This window comes from Drosophila montana, unplaced genomic scaffold, assembly GCF_035044405.1.
Source record: "Drosophila montana isolate Dmon_TW-CO22-7 unplaced genomic scaffold, ASM3504440v1 contig_3200_1, whole genome shotgun sequence".
Classification (NCBI taxonomy): Eukaryota; Metazoa; Arthropoda; class Insecta; order Diptera; family Drosophilidae; genus Drosophila; species Drosophila montana.
In genome coordinates, this window is record NW_026998080.1 from 3,025,382 (window position 1) to 3,052,183 (window position 26,802).

At 41.3% G+C, this 26,802-nt stretch overlaps 3 protein-coding genes and 1 non-coding gene across 5 annotated transcripts; 1 reads left to right on the forward strand and 3 right to left on the reverse strand.

The window, feature by feature from the left end:
* Positions 1-486: 486 nt before the first annotated feature.
* On the reverse strand, positions 487-6,026 carry Sod3 (Superoxide dismutase 3). Of its 2 annotated transcripts, none has more exons than XM_064687366.1 (5): positions 5,950-5,968; positions 2,801-2,869; positions 2,274-2,730; positions 2,188-2,209; positions 487-763 (listed from the first exon to the last, which is right to left on the reverse strand). In XM_064687366.1, exons 2-5 carry the CDS (start codon positions 2,861-2,863, stop codon positions 655-657), a joined length of 651 nt encoding a protein of 216 aa, XP_064543436.1. In that variant the 5' UTR covers positions 2,864-2,869; positions 5,950-5,968; the 3' UTR covers positions 487-654. The 2 variants fall into 2 exon arrangements, with proteins under 2 accessions (XP_064543436.1, XP_064543437.1); XM_064687367.1 differs by having other exon boundaries at positions 489-763; positions 5,871-6,026.
* Positions 6,027-7,969: 1,943 nt separating this feature from the next.
* sprt (PDZ domain-containing protein sprite) lies at positions 7,970-23,927 on the reverse strand. The gene is made up of 5 exons (XM_064687037.1): positions 23,257-23,927; positions 15,272-15,377; positions 9,742-10,157; positions 8,630-9,673; positions 7,970-8,562 (listed from the first exon to the last, which is right to left on the reverse strand). Exons 2-5 carry the CDS (start codon positions 15,347-15,349, stop codon positions 8,166-8,168), a joined length of 1,935 nt encoding a protein of 644 aa, XP_064543107.1. The 5' UTR covers positions 15,350-15,377; positions 23,257-23,927; the 3' UTR covers positions 7,970-8,165.
* On the reverse strand, positions 10,982-12,409 carry LOC135432098 (persulfide dioxygenase ETHE1, mitochondrial). Its single transcript, XM_064687571.1, has 5 exons — positions 12,134-12,409; positions 11,925-12,069; positions 11,499-11,862; positions 11,306-11,424; positions 10,982-11,250 (listed from the first exon to the last, which is right to left on the reverse strand). Exons 1-5 carry the CDS (start codon positions 12,341-12,343, stop codon positions 11,195-11,197), a joined length of 894 nt encoding a protein of 297 aa, XP_064543641.1. The 5' UTR covers positions 12,344-12,409; the 3' UTR covers positions 10,982-11,194.
* On the forward strand, positions 20,540-20,611 carry TRNAT-UGU (transfer RNA threonine (anticodon UGU)). The gene has a single exon. It is a non-coding gene; the product is annotated as a tRNA-Thr (tRNA).
* Positions 23,928-26,802: the final 2,875 nt, after the last annotated feature.

Sequence of the window (26,802 nt, forward strand, 5' to 3'; positions counted from 1 at the left end):
CTTCTTCTTGAAGAAAGATAGTTAACCTCTGTTCTACAGTGGAAAAATGAGGCAATATAAAGCGGGCTTATTACTGGGTAATCGACCCGCGGAGTGGGAGGCCAGGCCGACGTCATAATACTAAATAAATTGCGTGATTTCATGTGAATAACGGCGAAAGTTATAAATGCTATTCACGAAATAAATGCCAGACTGTGCGAATAATTAAAGTACGCTGGAATTCAAGTTGGCACCTAGAAGCATGCCAAACTCTGTCATCATCCCAGCAGGCTTTGGGTTGATTTTAATGTTGCGTGTTGGCCTCTTTGTATTTTTGTCCAGGACACAAGTGTCCAACGGTGCTTGGCAATTTTCTTGGGTCAATCTGCTGGCTCCTGCTTATCGGGTCGCAGAAATCTCGGCTGTGCTGTGGAATTTGGCAATGTTTATGGGTCATGAGAGTGCCCGAAATGAAGTTAGTTTTTATTGTATGGTATATAACAATTTTCGATTTTATTTCCAATGAACTTCTCAGGCGATTTACAAGCAGTTTAGTAGGTAGGTGCTCTTAATGCAATGTGGAGTATTTGAAAAACATTTAAGTACTGTATGGAATACGATATGAGTGTGGATTAGTTAACATTTTAAAGTATTACTCCGTCACATGCCGCCCCTTCACAGTCCGCGTGCAATCAACAGACCGACTACGATCGACGCAATGGACAAGGATTGAGGCAGTGTTCCGGCGCCGTTGTCGCGGCAGGGCCATTCATCCACATCCGACCTATAAGTAGAGTTAGGTAGTTATACTAGTTGCGTATTGGCCAACGGAGAAGGGGGCGGGGCAGGACAGAACACAAACACAGAATCACAGATAGTACGGATATGCGTATGGATAGGGATGTCGCAGAAGTGGATATATAACATGATCGTGAGGCTGATCGTGCGGCACGTAAAATGTGGGCTGATTTGCTGGATGACGAGTTCTGTGCAATGCGGATGCTTCAAGTACTTGTTGTTGTTCATGTTGTTGTTGTTGGTGTTGTTGTGCTGTCGGCTGTTCGTATGAGGCAAGCGTGCTGCAAAAACAAAAGCAGGCCCAGCAGAAAGTGGAGTAGATTGAGGCACATGAAGTTGAGAGTGTGAAAAGTAGTGAAGGAATGTGGCTAATGGATGAGCTAGATGAACTGTTAGCTGGCTTCGATCACAGGTTAAGCAAACACAATTAGTCGAATTGGATGGCTTTTCATTAGCATGGAACATTCTGTGGTGGCTTTTCGTTAGCATGGAACATTCTACGGCCTAATCAGGTTAGTATCAAAATAAGTACATACAAAGCGCATATTGTCCTAGCCACCCTTCAAGCCAAAACTCAGCAATAGACGTTTATTTAGGCCTACACTAATATTAATGACAGGCACACACACATGCACACATGCACATACACGCACAGATACAGCTACTTAGAGGGAGTAAGCCGGAAATAGCCAGTCATTCAATATTTTATATAGAAACTATGTGAATGTATGTATAATAAATGTGGCGGATGATGAGAGAGGGCGAGTGTGTGTATAACAGTTGTAGTTAAATTTACAGTTAGCATTACAGAGAGTACAGTGGTAAGAACACAATAGTTTATTAGCTGACACAAATTAGAGAAGTTATTTATATAGATGTCTCTATATCATATCATATCTCAATTGAGTTCATTTACGAATTGCTCTGATAAATAGACGGTCATTCAATATTTTATATAGAAACTATGTGAATGTATGTATAACAAATGTGGCGGATGATGAGAGAGGGCGAGTGTGTGTATAACAGTTGTAGTTAAATTTACAGTTAGCATTACAGAGAGTACAGTGGTAAGAACACAATTGTTTATTAGCTGACACAAATTAGAGAAGTAATTAATATAGATGTCTCTATATCATATTATATCTCAATTGAGTTCATTTACGAATTGCTCTGATAAATAGACGGTCATTCAATATTTTATATAGAAACTATGTGAATGTACATATGTATAACAAATGTGACGGATGATGAGTAGGCATGTGTATAACAGTTGTAGTTAAATTTACAGTTAGCATTACAGAGAGTACAGTGGTAAGAACACAATAGTTTATTAGCTGACACAAATTAGAGAAGTTATTGTTTATATGGAGACATCAATTGAGTTCATTTACGAATTGCTCGGATATTTACTTAATGCCAATAACCCCGCAGGCTGCAAAGAGAAAGGTTAAGAGTGAGTATTTCAGAATGGTCGAGGAGTATATTGATGTACGCACCAATACGGCCGCCCGCGTTGCCGGTCTTCTTGGAGTCCGTGTGGTTGCCCAGACCCAGATCGTCCTCCAGCTCGTGCAGAACCACACTGCGTCCGATAATGGTCCGCTGGCCATTTAGGCTGATCACCGAATCCGTGTAGGTGATGTCGATGGTCCGGCTGGCGTTGACGTCAATGTTGCCCAGATCGCCGACGTGACGCACCTCGTGATGCGGTGCGCCATGGTCAACCTTGTCGGGATTGTAGTGTCCGCCCAGGCTAGTGCATCCGTTGCTCAAATCTCCCTTCTCGTGAATGTGGAAGCCGTGCTTGCCCTCCATCACGTTCTCCAGCTGGATACGCACATGGACGCTCTGGCCGCAGTCGTTCTGGATGAAGGTCACGTTGCCCTTCACCTGCGTGTTGTCCGACTGCAAGGGTCCGGTCAAATAGGCAATCGCCTCCATGGGCGTGTTGCGCTAAACATGATCAGAACAAATATAAAAATTAACCTTTGGATGTATTGTTAATCTCTCTGCTTGCACTTACCGTTTGGGCGCCGGCACTCAGTGTGGCGCAGAGGGCCAGGCTGATGGTCAGAAGTTGCAACATCTTGGGCTGCAAGTCAAAAAGCGATAAGATTGGCATTAGAGGAATCTCTGGGATGAGACTGTTGTTGGATTATGCTAAGTACGAACACACAAAACATTCGCATATCTCATTTGCAGTTACGTCAGATAACCCAAGTCCGACAGCGCTACCTTGATCTATGCCCGTAATCCCGCCTCCCCCCACATGCCACCTTTACTTGCCGCACAAATCGGTAGTTTTTATTCAATTGAGAGACGAGCGCACTCTGATTACTACATACACAAAATCATCCGGCTTTTTGGAAATACTAAATTCAGAGATGATCTCTATATATATCAAATCACTGAAAGGAACGATCACTGATATAAATATATATTATGTTATATAAATTTGCTTGTCTATACTTGACTAAGTCTAGGCTAAGTCTAGACCCAGATCCAATTTGCTTATCCTTGAATATCATGTATAATAATTTGTAAAATAAGATTTTCCTTGAGCGATATTTTCTATTATGTGATATTGTAAATTTAGAAAAAATTAGAATTTATTTATTTATTTATTATTTAAAAATTATGTTTTAGGGGATAACTAAATTGTATTTACCATATGACTATAAAAAAGTTAAGTTAAGCCGTAATGGGTGCAAAATATATTATTTATTTATTTATTCAGGAATGTTAAGAATTGAGAAAAACGTGATTCTAAGAGAATTAATTTAACTAACTTGATAGATATGCATAGGTATTTTCCTATATTTAGCTGATTATGGATTAAATATTTGTTAAATGAAACTCTTGCACAGGAATGTATATATAGTAACTATATTATGGCATATTCCATAATAAATATTACATATCTTATTATATTTTAGGGAATTATGTGTACTGTTATTTATTTAAGATCGCGCATCTCTATCAAAGCGCCATCAGCTGTTTGTGCGCTCGGAAATGTTGCATTGCCGTGTGTGCGGAATTGAAGCGTCTAACCTCAATTTACAATACGATTTGTGGGTCATGCACTATATATATATATATGTATATATGTTTATTCTATGTACAAGCAAATTAATACAGCCTTTTTCACAGGGTTAAGTGCGGATGGCCAACAAGTTGCCGTTGCCGTTGCCGTTGCCGTCGAAGGCCAATCAACAATCTCTTTTTGTACGCACTTCTCAATTAATTTATGACTGCGCATTACTTAATGAAATGTCTGAGATGTGTATAGTTTATGGCTTGACACATTTTGGGGGCAATTAAATATTTGATTATTTTCTTTTATCTATGGCTTATCACGGCCCGCTCAGCAGCATTTACGCAGCCCGTACTTGCCACTTTAACTGGGTTGCACGTTATAAAATTGGCGATGATCACGCTCAGAAGTTATTTGCCCGGACTTCAATCTCGTTCTCGGCACGCAAATCGATATTCTCACGGATAAGATAAGTGTTAGTTGGGGCCTGTTGTTCAGTCTAGGTGCTCGGGTCTACTGAGCGCGTTGTATTTACCTAAATTGTCGGGCAATTGTCGTGTGTGTGTGGCCATCAAATAGGTATTATTAGGGTGGTTGGGCCTTACAAAAATGTCAGCAATGATTAATGAAAAATTAATGCTTGTTTTCCACTCTCTGTTTCGTTAGCTAGCCGGAAAGTGCCACTAGCCAGTAACCACTGTAGCTCTAATCAACCGCTTGTCAATGATTTGCAAGTCACTTGCGGCTGCCCCTAATCAGCACGAAGTACTTCAAACTCATTTGACCCTCTTAAAAACTACTTACGCACTATGATATATGTTTATACGTGTGAATTAAATTGGATTCAATTGAATATTAAGTTTTTAATAACCTCACAAACAGCTGGACTATAACACCAAAATACAGCAGGCGCTAAAATTCGCAACGAGTTTAAGCTTCGAGCAAGTGGAAATAAATCGATACAAAATTCTACTGTTAACTGATCGGGGGAGGGGGTGATGCTTTAAATAGCTCTATACACAATTCTCTCACTTTTTTTCGTTCATATCGGCTTGGATATCGTAGAATGAATTAGTCCAATAATAAATACTTAGTGGAGGTCACTAAACCAATTGTCATATTAAAAATATTAATATTTTTTGGGAGAATTAACATCTTTCGGAGTTGGATTTAGGAGTTTTATTTAGTCTTGGTTATGACCCTTAAACTTACGTTTTACGCTGCATATTTTACACCTTTTCTTTTATATAATGCCCAATCGAACTGATAAATTGAATCATGCAAAATTAGTATATCTATAGATACCGCTAAATACCGCTATCCCAACATGCTAAATAGTGATGCACAATTAGCGTATACTATGCATGTTTGTAAGCAACTGAAGTGACCCTGAATTTCAGACGATTGTTCACATAGGAAATCTCAGTTCCCAGCTCTTGCTGACTTGTTGTTATTTAGACAATACAATGGATATGCTGTATATTCAAACCCCCAATTAGCACTCAGTAAAGTTTTTATATTTTAACTAACTAACTAACAAACTGCAAGACTGATGTCAATTGCCGGACAGATAAGATCGGAAGAGCATTCGTTTTTTTATGAGTGCATATCATATTGTAAACAATATGTTAGACAAATATGTTTCGCTTATACGGTATTTTCTCGAATTCGGATGCGAGAGAACCGTTAAAGCAAAGCAGAGCCAAAGCAACTGATCGATTGCAGCTTTGCTTGACTCGTGCTTCTTCTTTATGCGTCTGCTTTCGGGGTCCACAGACATATACATTGTATATTTATGTAGATATGTGTCCATATAACAGGTTACAGTAACCCACACAAGGGCGGACCAATGAACGCAAAAATTGAGGCATTTTGTGTACTGTTTAAACTGCGTATGCAGGCCTGCGAAAACTGGTTTGATTATTGTTTCAACGAACAATTATAAATCGAATTTTCAGAACGTTGCGAGCGAATTCTTTTGCGCATTAATCCCCAGGTGCAGTTATTAAAAGTTATTTTTTGTGAATTAATTTACTTTGAATTGTGCTTGTGCACTTACCTAGTTGGCAGCTGTTTCTTATTTGTGCTTTGTATTTGTTAGTTAATTGTAAACTGATTCACAGCTATACTAAATTTACCGCTTTAATTGAAGTGCAGTGTTGCGTTGGTTTGAAGACCTGCGAAACAACTGATTTTAGCTTTGGCATTGCCAGCGCAAGTCGGCTGAGTACCTGAGCTTTAACGCGAGATTGCGACGCCAACGCCGGCGTCGACGTCGACGCAGGCGTCGTGGGCGGCAAGACACGAACAACGATCGTGCGCTATCGTTATCTTCGTCCGGCCATGCTTGCGTTTACTCTCTCTCTCTCGCTCTGCCTCTCGCAGCTACCCACGTGCGCGCTCGCTTACACAGCTTACAGTTTATCTGCTCTCTTAGCTTATCTGTTTTCCCAAATTCTCTTCGGGCTATCAGATCTTAAATGTGCATAGTCATATTTAAGAGGTGCTGTAATTCTTCAATTAATATTTATGAAAATTTATGAAAATATTTAAAAATTATACAAATGCTGTAAAACACGACTACGTGAGTTCCGTTCAAAAACTTATCGTTTGGCAATACGTTATGAATGAGGCGAAATGATCGTGCTCTCAGGTCCGATTTATGAACATGAACATTGAAATAATGAAAAACATATTTTCACGCATACATGTGGGCATGCAATTTGGGTAAGAGTCAATTGAATTCGCAGAGATCTTTTTACACTGTATCCATTGAAAATGAACAAAAAGTGTATAATGCTATAAAGCGTGTCCGATCCTGATATAATATACATATTCTACAAGAGCTAGATACTTGAATTTGTAAAATATATTCGACTATACCACACCCAAAATGAGTTTATAATTGTTTGTCCATATCTCTTATATATCCAAAATATTGATATTCAATTTTCAGACTAGGTTATTTAAGCATAAATCAAGAACTCTTAGAGGTAGAGACACCAATTTTCGGCTGTTCTCATATAATATAAGCCGATATTGAATACTCTACTATTGAATGCCTTCCCCTACTCCCTCAACGTGTAAATAAATTGATTTGTATATTTAGAGACTTGCAATTTGGTATACGCACACACACATATTTGAATGCCATCTTAATGCCCATAAAATTTCATGAAGATCGTGAAGCAACAAACATAGAAGTTACTCAACATTAAATCTCCAATGTATGTATATGGAAATAATATTGGGTTGTTTTAAGATTTGAAACCAAAACATCGTATTTTGTGAGGTGTACTTTGTAGTCGAGCACACTCGAATACAGCGGACTTTTTGTCATATTCATTTATATACGTATTTAAAACTCACAATACTTTTATCGTAACATTTACTTAAAGAAATGTACTTATATGAAAGTATTTTCTATTTTAACAAATCCTTATAATACCCTTGTAGAGGGGACTATAATTTTGTCGAGCAGAAGACATCTCTCTTTCGGTCTTTCAGTTTCAAAGTTATCATCTTAAAACTTTGCAAATGCCCGTCTCTCTATTTCAGGCAATGCAAATATCGGAGCCGGTCGAATCGTACCACTTATGATATCGCATAGGAACGATCGATCGAAAAAAACCTTTTTTGTTTTTTAAGATATCTTTTCAACTATTGGCTTAACTATGCTGCTTATACATGAGTCAAATCTTTTCAAGATCACACTACTATATTATATAGAAAAATGTGTTCAAAAATTTGTATTCTAACCTATCTGTAAGTTAAATGTCTACAAGGGTATTTAATCATCGGCACGCTGAAAATGTCCGTACTTTCTCGTTAATTTTTCAAAATTCTTCAATTTAATCACCTCATTTTGTATGTAAGACAGATTTACGAATACATCACATAATCTTTTGCCTAACTGTCGAAAGTAACCTTTGAAAATATGAATATTTTATTAAAATATTTTTGTTTAGCAATTTTTATTTTGAAAAGTAAATAATGCGTAAATAAATAATAATATCGATCGAGTTGAGTGCAAGCAGTCGTGTATATACATATCAAATTGTGCTAATCGAGTTCGCAAACAATCTTCCGGTTCGATTCTCGCAAGTTGGCGATAATAAAGTAAACCCAGCCTAGCCAAGCCCTAATAATGATATCTGGTAAGTACATAGTTATATTTATTTTAATAGCTACAGGTAAATGTGGAATTCTACGCGGTTGGAGAAGATTCACAATTGTAATTTTAATTAGGGTTTAGTTTTGCACATGTCCGCCTGCTGGGAAGTCTGCTGCGTAGCAGCTCTTTCTCCAGGTTGTAACCTAAATCCCAGATGGGATTCCAATTAAGATCTGCGACTCAGATGAGCTTGTGTCGTCCCAGCGAGGCTGTGTGCATGGGACTGCAGTTCTCGATGAGTTCCGCACCGGGTGCAGATCCCTGGCCCTGTCCCTCGTCGCTGGGCGAGGAGCCGCCGCTGGCGCTGCTGTTGTGGTGGACCCGTTTCATGGGCCGCTTGCGGTCGTGCTCGGAACAGGGATTCAGCTCCACCGTCTGCAGGCTCTGGGCGCGTTGCAGTGACAGGCGCAACGGCTTCTTTGGGGGCGTGGGTCGAACGGTGCGGCAACCCGTCGTCGGCTTCGATTCGTTCTCGCTGTCAAAGTCGAGGGACTTCACGCTGCGCATATCGCTGGGCAGACGGGCGCGCATGGTCTGAGCCTCGCTCTGCCGCGGAGTGTCGCGTCGGCGTTCCAGGCTGGGATCGGGAAGAATAATAATTTACGTTAGTTAGTGGAGGAGTATAGTCTACCGGATAGTCTTACCCGTTGCACTGATTGAGATGCTCCACGCTGCGTGCATGCGTGCTCATCAGATGCTCCCTGTGCAGCTGCTGCTGCTGCTGCAGTGCATCCCGTGGGCGCTCTCTGTCCCTGTCCCTCTCCCTATCCCGGTGGCGCTCGTGTCGCTCGCGCTGGCGCTCCTTTTCCCGCTTCTGCTGCTGCATGTAGGCCGAGTCGCTGTTAATGGATATCTTGGAGGCAGACAGCGACTTGGAGGGCATGGAATATAGATGGGGATGGGGCAGGCGTTCGCGCAGATCGATGTGCGTGTTCTCCTTGATCAGCGTCTTGGTGACATGCGCCGGCGGCAGCTCGTCGCCCACCAGCTCAATGGGCTTGCCCCCAACCAGCGTGGTTATGTAGTTGCCCCGCTGGAAGATCAGCGGCTTGTCCGGCGGAGTGGAGGGGGACGGTGGCGATGATATGCTTATGCTGGTCACATGTGCGTTGTTCGACTGTGTTGTCGCTGCTTGCAATTGTTGCTTATGTTGCTGCTGTTGCTGTGATTGTAGCTTCTGTTGCTCCTTCACTGTCTGCAGTTCGCGCACCTGCTCCTCCAGGTAGGAGATGCGATGCTGCAGGCGCATGTTGTTCTCCTTCTCCTGGTCCAGCTGCTTCTGGGGTATCGGCACGGACTTCTTGCGCAGCACGACCATCTGGCACTTGCCCGAGTTGCCCACATGCTTCTGCAGCTCCTCTTTGGTCTTGCTCGTCACCAGTCGCCCATTGATCTCCAGTATGCGATCCCCCTTGTACAGCCCGTCTCCCTCCAGGGCCCACTCCACAAAGAAGCCCGGCTGGTCAGGCCTCTGCTGGGCCGCCCAACGTCCGGAGGTGGCGTGCACGGCATGCAGGCTCAGTGTGACGCCCGAGCTGATGATGTTGTAGAGTGTCTGCGCCTCGGGCTTTGATTTCTCCAGGCGAGCCTGCAGGGCACGCGCCTCCTCCACAATCGAGAGCATCTGCAGCTCCTCACGACCCAGCGCATACTCCAGTTCCGCCTGGCGAATGCGTATGTCGATGTTGCTGCGGAAAGAGGAAGACCGCAGTCAGCAGGAAGTAGATGTAGATAATAACACTTCGGAGGCACTTACTCTGTGATGTCCAGCTTCTCGAGGGCGCTCTTCAAGTTCTTGATCTTGATGCGCTTGTTCTCCGCCTCGGACTTGAGGCGGTTCAGTTTATGCTCTGCCGCCGGCTTCTCCGACTCGTCCAATGGCGGTCCGCTGGGCCGTGGCAGCTTGCCCAGACACAGCTGGATGCGCAGATTTTGTATGACGGCCTCGCGATCCTGCAAGGCGGACCGCAGCTCCTTCGACTCGCTGCGTGTGGAGCGCGAGGAGAGCGTTCCGCCCAGAGAGCCGCCCTTGCGCCGCCGTCCCGTTGTGGAGCAATGCGAGGCGGCGCTGCTCAGCTGCAGCTGCAGCTGCGTCTCGTGGTTGCTCTCGCCCGCCGCCGAGTGCAGACTGTACTTGGCCGAGCTGGCGCAGCTCTTCGGATTGAGAATAGTCTGCAAGGAGATCAGAGTATAAAAATTCAAATTAAAAATCATCGGAAATTATATTTATATAAACAAAAGTTTCTAAGCCGCTTAAAAATTATTAACAAATGATAAATAAACTATATGCAAATTTAACTAGCATTTAGGAAGACGCGCGGGTCGTAGATCTGAGCCCCAGGGAGAGGTTAAAAAAGTTTGTTAATGGTCATTTTTATATGTGAATATGTTTGTCATTTGACACATTTGTGTTTATTTGAGGAAAGTAAAAATGTGTTTAAAAATTATAATCAGTATCGATTAAATTAAACGTGAATGTTATATATATGCTTAACTCAAAGACACACCCAAAAAAATGTCACCCCTCGGACATTCGTAGTTGTTATTATAAATATTTGAAAAGGGGCTCCTTAAACGTACTACTCAAAATCAATAATGTATTACGAATACCCTGTTCCAGTGTAATCAAAAATAATTGGATGTAAATTAATTATAAAAGAATGACGACATTTAAATGCATAGTAAAATTGCGTCTTACTTTAAGACCTTTTTATAGACAACAAAAGTAAAGTATATCTAAAATAATTGGACGATAATTGTCATATCTAAGTGTAAATGTAGTATGTAGTATGTTGTTATGTTAAAGTCAGGTGAATCATGAAATGTATTTGTATTGAGTGAGCTTATACTTAAGTGAATATAACACTTGGATGCCTATAAATAAATAATTCTGGTACTACCTACTCCATTTCCAAATCTTTATTTATTCTTTAAATATATTGTATATAATATATATTTATGTATACAAATATATTTTTCAGAGGTATTCGTTTAAATTTCAATACATAGTTGGTAATTATTATGCGAATGCGAAAAATATATAATAATTATATGGGACTATAGAAAAAGGTATCTGGGGATATTGCAGTCAGTATAAGATGTAATCCTAGGTATATTTTGAGCCATATTTTGATTTCCATTTCCCCTTAAGGAGTCAGTATATTTAACCATATACTATATATAGTATATCTAAAGTCCTTATCCAGTTCCTACTCCTTGGGTATGTCGTATACTCCACACTCCCGATTGGCTGGCACCGAAGCATCTGCAAGGAACACGATTGAGTTTTCAGTGGAAGCAAAAGAATTCTTTATGCTTACCGATTTTCTTGGGATACGGCAGATTTAGGTTTTCCATGATCTTGATGAATTCATCGATACTCTTGGTCAGTCGCGGGTTGTAGCGCTTCTCCTCCCACACGCTGCTCTCGAGCTGACCTCTGCGGAGGCAGAAGCAGAAGCGGAATCGGAGCATTATCCGGCTGGCAAATGCACATGGCAATTTCTAACTTACTTGTAGTCATGCGCCGGATAGATGCGATAGTTGTCCGGCAGGCTGAAGATCTTGGCGTGCACATTCTCATAGAGGCTCTGCGAGCTGCCCTCCTGGAAGTCGGTGCGTCCGCAGCCGCGAATCAGCAGCGTGTCGCCGGTAAAGACGCAGCCCTGCTCGTTGATCACGTAGCTCATGCAGCCGTTGGTGTGTCCGGGCGTGGCCAGCGTCTCGATCGCGTGGCGTCCGAACTCGATGCGATCGCCCTCCTCTATATGGCGATCCGCCTTGGCGCCGCTGGCCGCTGCGATCACCGACTGGCAGCCCGTCAGCTGCCTCAGCCAGCCGCTGCCCGTTATGTGGTCCGCGTGCATGTGCGTGTTAACTGAAGAGATCGAACGGGGTTTGTGGTAAGCCGCTCTCGGCACATTCCCCCCTCTCACTTACTGGCGTATTTCAGCTTGAAGCCAAGGTCTTTTACGAGCTGCGCGTCGCGCTTGGCCTGCTCCAGCACGGGATCTATGATGACGGCCTCCCTGGCGCCCACATCCGCCAGCAGATAGCTGTAGGTGCTGCTCTCCGTATCGAACAGCTGTTGGAAACAGTTTCTGTCAGCCATTGCAGCGCAATTATTTCAAGATAACGCTTTCACGCACCTGCCGAAAAAAGAAATCCGGCGTGAAGGGCTTACGCTCCGGCAGACTCATCCCGGCTGATTGGCTGTGCAGCAATCGTGTCGAAACAGGTGCGCAGAAGCTTTTGACGTGCCCGGAAACAGGTGTCGGTGCAGTTGCCGCTGCACTTACGCGAATCAGAGAAGGTAGCCGAGCGAAAGCTGAAAACAGACTGACGCCTGCGATTCTCATTTTAGTGGAGCTTGGTCGCGGAGCGTGCGATAGAGCGCGAGGGGGTGGGGCGGGGTGGGGTGTGGTTTACCGCCGATTAAAATTAACTAACGTGCTGTCTGTGTGTGTGCGTGCGTGTGTGTGTATGCGCGTGTGTCTAAGCTACCGCTTAGAGCTTTTGCTGGCTGTTGTTGTTATGCCGGTCGCGCTGTTATTGCCGTCTGTTTATTTCTGTTATGTGTATAGATAAGCACATGTGTATATTGAACAGTGTAAATAAATTGGCGAAGTGTTTGTAAACGTTGCTATGTGGATTTGTGGCTGATTCCATTTAATGAATCGCTAATTAAGCAATCTGTGTATGTACACAATAACATACATACATACATATATTTTGACATATGAATGTGTTTTGAGGAATCTGTTGCATTCACAGCACAGCTGTTACGATTACAGTTGATTCTACACTGTTAACCACTTGCAGCGCACAACAAACAAGCATTCGTTTACAAACATTTCTGGCAAATTGAACGAGTTACAAACAAATTGCACGACAAATAAGAAAGCTGTCGAAACCAACAGCTGTTGGCACGCGTACGCTCTTTCGTCAACTGAAAGCTTCGTCAAGTGGCGTCGAGCTTTTATGCGTCAACGCTCGCGAACCTGTTGCCAATGACGTCATGAAAGCTTTCGGGTGCGAGTACGTGCCAAGCGACAGCAAAACTGAACGACTGCAAAATGAAGCAAAAGCTGCAATAAGAAGCGCGCAGCGGCCGTTACATCGGCTTTCGAATGCACTCAAAGAACAACCACCGAATGCACCGAATATGTCGCACCCTCCAATTGAATGAGAAACGCAGCAAATGGCTTAACCCTTATCTTGTAATATATTCGGGCTGCACGGAAGTTGATCGACAATTTTTTACATAATATCTGTCCGGACTGGACATTGTGTCCAGTCCGAGCGTGAGAACTTTCTGTTGCGATGATCCTTTTTTTTTTTGACTTCGCTAGCTCAAAAATACATTTTTCCTCATTACTCAACAGTTCTCAACAGTTGCAACTTTGAACCGCAGCTGAGAAGAAATTGGTGTAATTTTGTGGAAGAAATTAATTGACCGTATTTGACAGAAGGATATGAACCTTACAAAGGGTGTGAATTTCAACCCGGGGTGTCAATTTGGGAAACATATTTTATCATATACATATATAACGCTAATTGGCAGCTCATATTCGATCAACATTTGAGTTTGCATTAGATTGAAACTCTGAAGTTCGAAAGTTCATTGACATATGTACGTAATTGTATGGTACATATTACATATAATAGTTTCTTATGACGAATGGGCCGCCCAGTGCTAAACATCCAAAAATACTCGTAAATAACTCTTACTTTCCATCATTTCGCTTCGAGTGAAAGTGTTTCAATAGAAGTGTTTTACAGTTGTTATTTTTAGCTTTGTGGATGACTGCTCAACCATTTATTTATATTTATTTATTTTTTACCAATTTGCAAAGAAACGCATTTGAGTCTCATATGTCTCTGGCGCATGTGGAAAGTGTTGTTTTTTTATTTTAACAGTCGGCGGAAATAGCTTCGTTATCTATTTGTAATATAAGTCAGCTTTCTGCTTTTATGGCTTTATAGACGCCTACAGGTGCATTTTTTTTAACACTTTAGTCATCAAAATCTGTTTTCATGCAGTCTTACTAAATTTGATAACGTAGGTGTAACATAAATGTCTATAAAACACATTACAACATTCCACTGAGGCTTAAGATTAAAGTATTATTTGATTATTTGCTGTAGAATAATTGAAGCATTTATCGGTAACATCATGAAATGAATTTCACTAACACAGTTTTGTGGTGCATTTTCACTCCGATTACTGCTTGTTACTGCTTTGTGCTGCTTTCTACTGCTTGGCTCAGTGTTCTGTTAATGCACAACCTCAGCAACAGAGATACGTTGTGGATAGCTGCTTTTCGAGACAACAAAACAGCTGTCATGTTAAACACTTTGTTGATTCTTTGTACTCTCGGTACAGTCAGATAGTTGGTTACTCATTTAGAGAGGACAGAACTTAAATGTAGCTAAATCAATTAGCTGTTTATCTAAACATTTAACAGTTTTCTTAGACGTTTTTGGGCCTTATGCTCGTTCAACAAGTTAACAGAGTTTATTGGTTTGATGCACTGTAGAGTTCTTAAAGAATAAATTGTGTAAGAAGTGTGAAGATTGAAGAGACAAGAAAAATACTTTATTTGTATAAAGTTATAAAATGTAAAAAAAAGCATAATAATAAATATAACAGTCGTGTGTAATCGAGACTGTGATTACATACAACTGTTATATTCATACTTATTTAAAAAGAACTTGAAGCAAACCTTAAGTTATTTAAGATTTGTTTAGTTAGACGAATATTTAAATAATGACTTGACGCTTTTTGCTGAATGAAAAAATTCGCATTTAAATTTTGTGGAAATTAGTTGGGAAATTTGTTTGTTTTTTTTTTTACGTTTCGTCTTCTTCAGCACTAAATGAATAGCTGTGAGGCATGCAGCGCAAGATTTGTCGGAATCGGTTGGGGCCGAGAAAGTGTTGCTTAAAAATGCATTACGATGCATTAACAATTAATAGCTGTAAATTGTTGGAGCTGGCTTTGGGTCTATTCAACGTTTCAAGACATAATTTCTGATCGTGTTGCATGTTGGCTTCGTACACTTGTATTTTGATTTGTGAATTTCATTTTCGACAACTTTCTAGCGTGAAATTATGTAAAGCAACTGATGCTGATATTTGTATATTGCATACAGTAAATATGCGCGTGCCTGAAGCTAATTAGCCGCACACTTATGTAATCGAACTAGACAATAGGGCGCTACGTGCACCACCCATAATTATATATGGGCATATGTTTGCACAACTTGAACTGGGCGTGAACTTACCATTGACGCCGATTTCTGCTTGGCAAAGGCGCGATGATGCGCGGAAATCGGCTCGCTAACCACGCTTCCGGTGTCCATGCTCCGACTGCGGCTCTTTGGGCGTTGTCTGCAAGAGAGAAATACAGTTTAGGATCTTTGCTTTGACTATCTTGAACTTCTCAAACGCCTGACTGGAAGATTGCGGCAAGTTGACAGCCCCAAAGCCCAAGTGCTGCCACTTCAAAGTCTGTTTAATTTGCGTTCCGCATCGTTGCGCAAAAACAATTGCCAGCCAGCAGGCAGTTGACGCTGTCTGCCGCTGTCTTCGGTCTTGGGTCTTGGGTGTTGGGGTCTTAGGTCTTGGGGTCTTGGGTCCTCGTATCCCAGTCAGCTATTTTCGGTTCGTCGATCTCAACTTCTTCTTCTGGCTTGTTACAGTTTTGTAGCGCGTCTCGTTGAGAGTTAGTTTAATTAGCTGTCGGCTGTGCTTGCAGCTTTAGTCCGTTCTCAATGTGAACGTGAATAGGTCTTAAAGTGCTTATATCATGACGCTTCTTTTACGAGCTAAAACTAGAAAGAATCTCTTTAATGACATGCAAATGCGCTGAAAGCTGAAAAAGGCGACGGCGATGTGCCGTTACGACGGCAACAACAACAACTGCAACAACAACAACTGCAACTACTGGCAACACGCACTTTCTGCGCTGCAGATACATATCGTACTCATGGATGCGCACAGTGTACACAGCAGCACACTCGAGTCTTTGTCTGGCAGCCGCAAGACAAAGATATGCATTCGATATGCAGATTTGCCTAGCGACTCACACACTCACACACACACACGCACGCACAAGATACACACACAAAAAGATACAGATACAGCTATGAACGTAGCGAGATGATGTTGCCGCTGGCTGCCTGCATAGATCGCATTACCTAATGCGGCGGCAACTGTTGCCTTTGTGCTTTTCACTTGTTGTTGTTGTTTTTTTTTGTTTTTCATTTCATTTTAGTTTTTTTTTTGCTGCCGCGCTGCCTCTCAAAGCGCACAAGAAACAAAGAGTCGCATTCATAGTTTGTCATAGATGCTGTGACACACAAATGTATCTCACAAATGCTGTCCAACTTTTCTGTCCTTGTCTATGGCGAACGATGTTCTTGAAAGTGCAGTGCAATGTTAGCTTCTTAATATATATCATTATAATGATATATAATAATATATGTCATGATCATTTTAATGATAATAAAGGGTCGATTCTTTATGGCAGTACATTCAGACAGTCACAAAGTAAGATTTCCTTCCGCTTAGAACATATTTCTACACAGAAATTATGTTTTTGAAAGTTTTAATACTTCAATTTGCTTTATAGATTGTGTTAAAAGTAAATTTGAGAGCTCATTAACATTTCGCTATTCGTGATAAATAAATTAATATATAATTCATTTTTAATTTTGCAGTTGAGCTCAACATTTATTAATTTTTTTAATTCGTACTAGTTTGAATCCGAAATTGACATTTTTAGTCACCCTGAACCTCGAACCTTGAAACCAAAAAATATACAAAATTAAATATAACTATTGTCTGAATGTATATACATATATATATATATATATGCGAAAAGAGGTTTCTGCAGCCCTTGTGCATTATTTACCATGAATTTAATTTTGGTCTGCATGCTAAATACTAAGCCGAGCTACTAATATTGATATCAATCCATAATCGTGCTTGAAAATATATTGAATTCGCAATTTGGGCACAGATTTTTGCAGAGATCTTCGGTTTGCTTGGCTTCTGTGGCACGTTTGAAGGTGTACGAACACCTGCAGCTTGGGTACTCGCACCTGTGTTTGTTTGTTCGCTGTATATAACATCACTTTGACATTGTGCTATTTTGAGTGAACTTCTTTGGCTTCAAGATTCAAACAAGGCAGTCATTAGTCTCGCAGACTAATTACCATGCTGGCATCGTTGCCGCAAATTCAACTTAGAACTTCATCAGCATGTCGGCTCTGGTTCTTATCTGTGTGTTGGCTTCGGTTTGCGTGTTGGCCACAGGTAGACAGACAGACAGACAGGTAGACAGACAGTTTTAGGAACTACACGATACGTTCCATGTTCTAGTCGCAATGGAGTCTATTGTTTTGTTCGAGACTCTAATGTGGGCCCATCATTAATCTAATTTAGCATTAATGCTTAATTATGACTCGGCGACCAGCTCAGAGCGAGCCCCAAATTAGAGCGTCGCGAAGCGAGCAGCCCAGATCATACAGATCATTCATTAAGAATAGATTATTCCACAACCTAAAATGAAACAATTTGTGCAAATTGTGGCCCTGCAAGCATCCAAGGGCTTCCAAATTGTTGCAGTGTCAGTTGCAGCGTGAGAGACAGGCGGGGCAACAAGAACATTTGCACTCAACCGTGAAGATCGTTCAACCATGTGCATATAGAAGAAGAAATATGCCCATAATATGCTCGCATAATGCCACAATTTGCGTGTCCAGGCTGCCTGCAGGGCTCTGTCCGCAATTCAATAAGAACAAGTGCAACAAGACATGGCCATAAGCCAAGACGACGACGGCGACGGCGACTGTGTTTCCCAGGCAAAAACTGGGGGCGTGTGGGCGCTGACGGGGCGTTGAGTCCGCTGAAGCGCAACCACGCCACGACCGGGACGAAGACCGCGACCAAGCCCAAGACCAGAAGAACCACGAGAAATAGCTAGAGTCGTACTTATTTATGCCTCTGCCTGATAATTACCAAACGACGGTCGCCGTCGTCCGCCAAACTAACCAACAACAAATTGCGGTAGCTATACAAATGTTTACGAGGGCGGATCAAAAAGTTAAGTGCAAAGAAAATGCTTACAAAGTTTAGTTGAAATTTCATCTAGTTTTGTCCCAGCTAGACAGTCATACAATAATTTGATTTGATTTTGAACTTTTCATACAAATACTAAAATTGTATTCAAACAAGCCTTCAGCTACTTTTATTAGTTCTTCAAATTTAATTTAAGTATTTTGTATAAATACGTATAGATATTTTTGCCCGTTTAATTTTATAGACTTTTATTTGATTTTTAAAATTTGACTAAAATTGAACTTAAACAATCCTTCTTTAAATAAAATTTAATTATTTTTTATAAGTTTGGTAATTTTTGCCCGTGTATAGACTTTTATATATCGCATTTATGCCTAATAGATAATACTTATAACTTGCTGAACTGCCCTCGCTTAAATAATTTCATTTAAGTTGGACGCCGTGAAGCGGCAGCCAGTTTCCGGTGTTAGTCAACAGTGAAACAGAAACTTGACAAAAAAAAAATATGTACATATAGCCGTGTTTTGGCACTTGGTGCGAGGGGCGGGACAGGTGTTAGTGGAACAGTTCAGCAGTTGAATAGCCTGTAATATCCAAGAACAAGAACTAGTTGCAAATGTACTGTTAAATTTATGTTGAAATACACACAAATTGCATTCGGTCGCGGACGATGGCGACGCGCTGGTCAAGCAACTGGGACATCTGCAAGGTGAAAGAAACTCGTTGCTGACCGTCGATTCCGGTCTATCGACACCTCTTTAACTCAAGCTTCTCGCTGGCTTTGACTTTGCCCGAAAATGACCTGAGAAAATGGTCACAATTCTCTCCAAATTGTTGTCGCAATCAAGTGAAAAGGTCTCGTGGGATAGACAAATGCCCAGAAGAACAGACAGAAGAGATGACAACTCTATTGATAATCACGATTTGCCAAAGTACCGATTGGTACAAATGTACCAAAAGTCGAACTTTAGGTAACAATGGTACCTATTTTATGTACAGTTTGTTTGGTATTTCTAAATATTTTGTGCAATTTTTAAATATGTTTTAGAAATAATGAAAAACTTAATTCCTTTAAAAGTGGTAATTTTTCATTCGATTTGGTACACTGTGATTTCTGGTACAAACTAATTTTCAATAAGGCAACCATGCTGGTAATAGACATATATTCGATGTGAAATTTTTAAATATATTTTAAAAATATTGAAAAACTTAATTCATTTAAAAATAATACTTTTTCATTCAATTAGGTACACTGTAATTTCTGGTACAAAACTTTTTTCCCCAGTGGCAACCATGCTGATAATGGACATAAATTCTATGTGTTATTACTCTATATGTTTTTTATATATATTAAAAAACTTATTTCCTTTAAAAGTGGTAATTTTTCGTGCGGTTTGGTACACTGTGATTTCTGGTACAAACTATTTTTTCCAAGTGGAAGCCGTGCTGATAATGGACATAAATTCTAATTGGAAGAGTGGTCTGTTCAGCTTTTGTTGCGTTTGTCCATGTTGTGGATGATGTCTATATGGGCTGGCGTTTGCTGGAAAAACGAAGCAATTAAACGCCTCAGCGGATCTGCTCTCTTTGCCCATAAATATGCCTTGAAACGATGGCTGATCTCTATCAGTTGACAATTACATAAATAAATTACTTGTATGGCACGGCACGGCCTGTGCGCAGCAAAGTGAAAAGCTCCAATCGCTAGATCGCCAGCTTCCAAAGTTCCAGGCTTCCCACGCACTGCTGAGCTTTGCACTGAACGAAAATTGTAATGAGCTTTTTATGCAAATTAAATGCACGAATTCAAAAGGCAATTCAATTTAAAAACACACACATAATGCATATAACATTTATACAGTTGCGTCGTTATTATTGTTGTTCTTGTTGTTGTTGTTGTTGTTGCTGAGCTGAAATGTTTGTGGAGACGTCAGTCCCCCACGTATAAAATGTCCAATTTGAAACGCGTTTTCTGATTGAAGGAGGTGTTACCCACCCGTCGTCGTCGTCGCCGTCGTCTGCCAGTTTGTTGCTTATAGACAAACTGCTTATACACAAACTTACAAATTAACTTATTTGTATATTTGACTTTTTTATTGTAAGCGCACCTACAAATTGCTGCGAGATGAGCTAAGTGCGCCCACAATTTGTATGTGTGTTGCCGTATAAGCCATGCAAAATAATTCTCTACAATTACTTAAATGGAGATGACACCTGTTTTGTTTTCTAATACAGTCAGTCGGTATAAAGAGGTAAAAACATTTAAATCAAAGCTTGTTTATGACGCGTCAGTAAATGTAAATTAAACAGCCTCTGTTAGACAGCGCTGTTAGTCACTGCTTCTTTTAACATTTCGCTGTTAGCGCCACGATATCTGCTAACACACGCTGTTAACATTTCCAGCATTCTGTTAAGAAGCATTCTGTTGGCGTAAGTGTTGTTGCTAATCAGACAACATGTTGGCATGCGCCTCTTTAGCTCAGTGGCAGAGCACTGGTCTTGTAAACCAGGGGTCGTGAGTTCAATCCTCACAGGAGGCAACTCGAAGAACTCGTTGAAAAGCTTTTTTCTATATTTTTAAATAAAAAATAAATTAAGAAATGCAGTAATATTTCACTTTACTTATTTTTTGTGTCAAATTTGTTACTTAACAGCTGCTTTCTGTGTAGCAAAATAAAAATCACCTACTTTGATAAGAAACACATACTTTCTCGAGCATTTCTTTTGTATTTGTGTTTATTTTGAACACTATTAACGAGTCATAATTATATAGATTCGGAACAATGCTATTTTATGTGCAATGGTGTGTGTGTGTGTTTTAATAACATAAACATTTGCCTACCCGGGCTTGGAATTTCTGAACAGCTGCCCTCTGATAAATACGGGTACTCCGCACTTAAGTTTGGGTACTCGATGAACGCGGGTATCTGCCGAATGCCTTTGGCATAGTTTTGGTTTCAGCTCGTGCGCTTTTTATAGTCGTAATTTATGTGGCCAAATGAATTGTGTGTGTGTGCGTGTGTGTGTGTGTGGGACACACACAAATTAGCACAGCTCTAAACACACTTGACAATTTGTGCTCTGGTATGTGCACAAGTGTTTCACAGCAACAACAATGACAATGGCAACAAAAGCGACATTGATAAAATAATCACCTTAATAGAGGCTGAGCCGAGCACATGGCCAGCAAATGGACCAGCGACAAGACACGCTCAAAATGGCCAAAAAGAAAATGAGGAACTGTGCAACTGAGAAGAGTATTACAGAAATTAGTTAATAGACTTGACACAAATTCGTTTTGTTTTTTAAGGTTTTTTTTTCTGCATTAGCATTTCTTCAGCATCAGCTTCAGCTTCAACTTTGACTTTGAGTGGCCGCAAGAGACCTGTGTGTTGAAAAAGAGGGAGAGAGAGAGAGAGAGAGAGATAGATATGTGTATCTGTATCTGTAGCTGCTGCTGCTGTGTATCTCGGAGTTGTTGTGAACACTTGGCAGCTGGTTTAACGGAGTACGCGTACTTGGCTCTGTTGATAATTAGCCATAATTTCAGCGCACAATTAGTGGCAATGGGTTCAGCTAGAATGTCATTTGGGTCGCGAGAAAGTTGTGCTGGCAAATCACTTATGCAAATCAATTCTCAAGACACGCTAGAAAGTTTATAGACGCTGGTACATAGCTATTAGCTATTAGATAGTATGCATTTGTATTTAAATAAATCGATTGGCTGTCATCAATCGAAACGAAAGCGCGAAATTGTTGTTGATCTTTCAGCGACTTGTCCAATGATCGGAAATATCAATCCGCACAATCGAGGCGAAATCTTAAAATAAGATCGTGCTGAGTGTGGATTTAATTGTTGTTGAAAGTGAAACTAAAACAGTTTCCGACCCATCGAGAAGCTTGAGCTCGTTAACTCTGCTTTCTTTCCATTCGAAAGATCAGATACAACGTCTCGCAGTTGCATCTCTGTCTAGACAGAGCCAACTATTCATATGGAGATTTACACTATGTAAATCAATCCCCACTCGAAAAAAAAGCGCTGATTGGGCTCTTGGCATTGGGCACAAAGAGACAAGAAACAAACGAAGCAAACGAAAAACAAATACGACAAAATCAACAGAAGAATCTCAAAATATGTTAATCGGCCCCGGCCTAACATCCTGCTCGGGACGGGCCCAAAGGGTTGTTGCGCTTGGCCCTTTTCGAATTTGAATTTCGGGCCAGATACCTGGCCTGGCCGAGTCTCCTCAATTGTCATTCAAATGCAAGACGGCGAGGTAGAGCCAGACTCTTAGAATTAATGACACTATCGAGAGAAGCAGACAATTGGTAGCACTCGAATACCTGCCACTGTTGAACAATTGTTCAGCAATTACCTGACGACTGACTGTGAGTCAACCGCAGAAAATCATATGTAATTATATAGCTGAGTCGGATTCGAGCTGCAGCTACTTGCGCACGGGGGCCAAGGGCAGATTGACTAGAAATATCATTAGAATTCCGATTGAATTGAACTCTTTTGATTTGATTTTGCGGCGAATGAATGCGCCAATGCCTCTGAGTTGTTATGTGAGCTGTGGCTTTTAATTACTATACAGAAAGGCGCTTGGCGAACAGCATCAGAAATTCAAATCGCGTTTTAATAGTCGTGAGCAGTCTCGTAAATAATTTTGTTATAAGCTCTTCACAATTTTCATTCTTGATTGCGAAAGGCAATTCTTTTGTCATGATAAGCCAACTACTTTTAGACCAACTTCGGCAAGTCTTTTGTTTAAAAGACGGCACTCAAAAGCAGAACAAAAACCTGGCTGACAGCTGTTTCGTAATAGTTTTTACCCAAAATGCGAACGTGCACGGCAATTTAAAGTCAAGATCTCGTAGCAAATCTCTGGCTGAAGAACATTGCAACATTGCATAATCGTTTTGTGAGCAACTATTGTGTACATGAGGAGGAGTGGCCTTAGCTCGCATATTGTGCCACATCATTGCATCACACGGGCGCGCCTTTAGCCAGGCTGCACTGTATGTAATCGCACAGAGAATGCAGCGCGAGCTAAGCAGAGTTCCCCTCAAAAGTGACAAAGCCATCATCGAATAACCTTTGCTCACTTAGTGAATACACTCGCGAATGACTCGAGTAATACCCAGTTGTAGGTCGCAAATCTCAGTTAATTGTTGCACTTACCACAAAGTAATGTTTAGTCGATAAACTCGCGGCTGTGGCTCCGAATTGCCTTTGTTGTGTTTTGCTGTTTTGGGTTTTAATGCCAGTTGCGAATATGTCCGAATGCGCATCAATTTACGAATTTCATTTCAATTGAATTCATTTGGTTTCGTTTCAATTCATTTCGTGCGGCTTTGCTGCGATTATTTACACTTGGGCCATAAATCAATGCGAGCGGCTATTGTTGGCATTAGGAGCGATACCGCGGCCCGAGACCGTCGCTAAAACGAACCACTATTATTTACTATTATTGTTATTATTCGTGAATATTTGTTGTTTTACAATTTGCTGTTTTGGCTTTCAGTGGAAATGTTGGCCGCAAATTATTGCCGTTTTTGCTTTGATTCAATTAATTTCTCAACGCGCGCGCACTCGCGCACAATTCAATTTCCGTTTGTCAAACGTTTGATTTCCTTTTCGTTGCATTTCCGTTTCCCCCCCCGCGACCCAAACAGGAAGTTCACACTCGGACGCGAACGACAAAATAAACAAATCCAAATGCGCCGACTGCAGTTCCCGCAGCTCCTTTCGCAGTTGCGCAGGCGCAGAACAACACGCAAGATCTTGGCGAGAGGCGAAAAGTGCGAAGCGAAAAGCGATAGGAGAGAGCGAGCGCAGCGTTGTGACTGGCACGGCGGCTACTTGAGCACTGAACGTGCTCAGCAGCGGCAGCGGCAGTGACTGCGACGTCAGCAGCAGCAGCAGCAGCAGCAGCAGCAGCAGCAGCAGTGACAGCAGGCAGCGACTGCGCGAATGCGAGAGCAAGCCTTAAAGTTTATTCGTTAAAACATATGTCGACATCGCTTGGCTTGGATCACGATATATTAGGATTGATTAATCGTAAATTAATTTTTTTAATAAGCAAGATTTTTGTTTTTTTAAGATCAAATAAGCCAAATTCTTTGGCGAGAACTCTTTCAAGGTCTAACTGCAATGTGATCTACCTCTATGGGCACAATCGGTCGGTAATAAGGTTTTTGTATACAAACCTCTCTAAGCAATATTTTTGCTAGAGTATTTAGTCGTCGGCGTGTAGATATATTCATTAAATTACCTTTAAAAACTTTCACTTGGCATAATTATTTTTAAAGCAATATGACCACCCCAGGCAGTAAATGGCCGAGAAATCGAAACGGATTTTAAATATTAATTATTAATGTTAAGTTCTATGTTAAATAACATGACTAACGACAGATACGCGAGACCCTGCGCACAGTTTTGTAAAGATTTGTTACATTGACGTTGACTAGAATGGAGTTTTTAAATGATTTATTACACTTCGAATATGGCAAACGGTTTGTTTGCATGACCTAAGTTGTGCTTTCTTCAAGTTGTTTCTGTTATGTGCTTTTTATGAGCGCTTCTCTGATGAATCTTAATTTTGTTTGTTATTTTCTTGCTTTTATTTAATGAAATGTTATTCTAAAAATAAGAATAAATCTCTTGAAGTTTGTTTCTGGTAGATTCTTAAACTTATATAACTACTTTTAACTTTTTTGCATTGTAACATATAAATCATATTTGTTTAATTGACTCGAAAACGTTAAAAAGTGTGATAAGAAACATGAGAAATGATTTAGTTTCGTTAGTGAAGTTCCATTAACATTTGGATCTGCCCTCGTTGAAAAGCGATTGCAATGCATTCGCTCTGGGCTTGCTCTCCGCTCTGCGCACTTGGTGGTGGGTTTTGTCTAGAGCGAGTTAAGAGAGATGCACGGATTGCTGGGCAATGGGACTAGGCATGTCTCGACTCGAAATTGACTCGAATCATAATATTCGTCGAAATTTGTAGAGCATTGAACTCCCCTCCCCTCTCCCCTCCCACTGAGGATGGCGTCTTTGGCAGGAGGCGTCTCCTTATTTTGACAGCTGCCATCGGCCCGAGATTTTTACGATGCACATCTTAAATGTCCATTTCCGTGCACTGAAAATCGCTCAAGTCCCGATCCGCTAAAACCTATTGACTGACTGGCCCGGCACATAGCGCAGGCAAATGTCGGTGGTGCCGCTGTGAAGTGGCTGGCATTTGGATGGGGCGTCCGCGATAGAGATCAGAGCGCGCTCGTGCGCAAAGTCAATTAAAATGATCACAACAACCCAAACACATATGTACACATAAAAAAAAAGAAAGAAGGAAATCCACGCCAGCGCCGCAACCCTTTGTTGTGTAGGGGTTGTCGCTGTCTGGCGCTGTCTAGGGGCGGGGGTTGCCAGCGTTGATTACATTTGCCCATTAAAAATCATTAAAATTAGCACAGCACGCCGCACCCAAAACAGACACGCAACTAAAGGGCATAAATCAAAAAAAAAAAAGGATGCGTTTGTGCATTTAACAAAAATGCGAAGAGCTCCTCTCGCACGCCGCGCACGCGCTTCAAGTGCTGCCCGCCCTCCGCCCTACGCCCTCCCTTGTCTAAGTGGGTTTCGTTTTTTAATTCGGAGTATGCAACATTTCGATTAGCTAATGTTGCCGCCCATAAATCAAAACTCGGACAATAGTGCGGGCCCATTAAAAATGCGTAGAAACGAGTGAATCGTTTGCTTACCCGTTAGCCTGTTACAAAATCCAAACTGTTTATTTGATTTGATTTCCATGCGAGTTCGTTGCTTGAGTCTTTTGATTCTGACTTTCGAAATGACAACGAAAAAGACAAAGGCCAAAAGACGTCAGCAGGGAATATTATAGTTAAAAAAGAGAGAAAAATATATGTATATATGTACATATATTCAGTGTGTGTGTGTGTGTGTGTGTGTGTGCCTATTAAGCTGCCACAAAAAACGATAATAAAATAACAGACACTTCCTCGAGGATGCCCAGCCGAGGGCTGAGCGCTGCAGACCTCAGAAATCACTTGTCGCTGTCAGTCCACAGCCACTTTTTTATGGTTTTCCCGAGAAAACGAACAGAGAGTAAACTAAACATGAGAATGCCGCAAGTGCCAGGAAAATCTCAAGCGATACCACGAGAGAAAGAGGGAGAGGGAGAGGGAGAGAGTCTATTGACAGCGGTTTTCACTTGCCGGGAACTGTAAGCAAACCGTAGTTGTGGCTGCAGTTTTCGGGCACTTGAAACAGGACGGAGCCTGCCTGCCCGACCGAACTAATTTATGCCCAGTGGCAATGCGATGCCTGAAATTCCGATTGCCGCCCTTCCGAGGAAAGAAAGACCTCTGCGACGGCAGCCCTTGTGTGTTTGCTCAATTAAACAAATTTATGCGGCACGCAAATGCCCCCCCCTCATATAAGCATGATACTTATACTATATATATATATAGTATACTTCAGTTATTGAGAGGCTCTCTATATAGGCCCTGCTCGACGCATTGTCAGGTGCAGTTGCTGGATCTCAGACGAGTGCATGTCCGTGAAGCATAAAACATGTTAAATAAAACATTCCACGATCGCGCTACCATAAATTGTGTCACAAATGCAACTTTGCAATTAAAGTGCAACAAGAAAGTTAAGATAAAGTTGGCTTTTTAAAGAAGTCATACTTTTCTGGTGCAC

What these genes read in the sequence shown, in the direction of transcription:
- Sod3 (XM_064687366.1), bottom strand. Translation starts at nt 2,863, where the DNA reads ATGTTGCAACTTCTGACCATCAGCCTGGCCCTCTGCGCCACACTGAGT. An exon ending in TGAGTGCCGGCGCCCAAACG is followed by an intron (nt 2,731 to 2,800) that starts GTAAGTGCAAGC and finishes GATCATGTTTAG; the next exon opens with CGCAACACGCCCATGGAGGC. An exon ending in TGCGGGGTTATTGGCATTAA is followed by an intron (nt 764 to 2,187) that starts GTAAATATCCGA and finishes CTCTACTTATAG; the next exon opens with GTCGGATGTGGATGAATGGC.
- LOC135432098 (XM_064687571.1), bottom strand. Translation starts at nt 12,343, where the DNA reads ATGAGAATCGCAGGCGTCAGTCTGTTTTCAGCTTTCGCTCGGCTACCT. An exon ending in CGGATTTCTTTTTTCGGCAG is followed by an intron (nt 12,070 to 12,133) that starts GTGCGTGAAAGC and finishes TGTTTCCAACAG; the next exon opens with CTGTTCGATACGGAGAGCAG. An exon ending in TATCCGGCGCATGACTACAA is followed by an intron (nt 11,425 to 11,498) that starts GTAAGTTAGAAA and finishes CTGCCTCCGCAG; the next exon opens with AGGTCAGCTCGAGAGCAGCG.
- sprt (XM_064687037.1), bottom strand. Translation starts at nt 15,349, where the DNA reads ATGGACACCGGAAGCGTGGTTAGCGAGCCGATTTCCGCGCATCATCGC. An exon ending in AGCAGAAATCGGCGTCAATG is followed by an intron (nt 10,158 to 15,271) that starts GTAAGTTCACGC and finishes ATCTCCTTGCAG; the next exon opens with ACTATTCTCAATCCGAAGAG. An exon ending in GAGAAGCTGGACATCACAGA is followed by an intron (nt 9,674 to 9,741) that starts GTAAGTGCCTCC and finishes CTCTTTCCGCAG; the next exon opens with CAACATCGACATACGCATTC.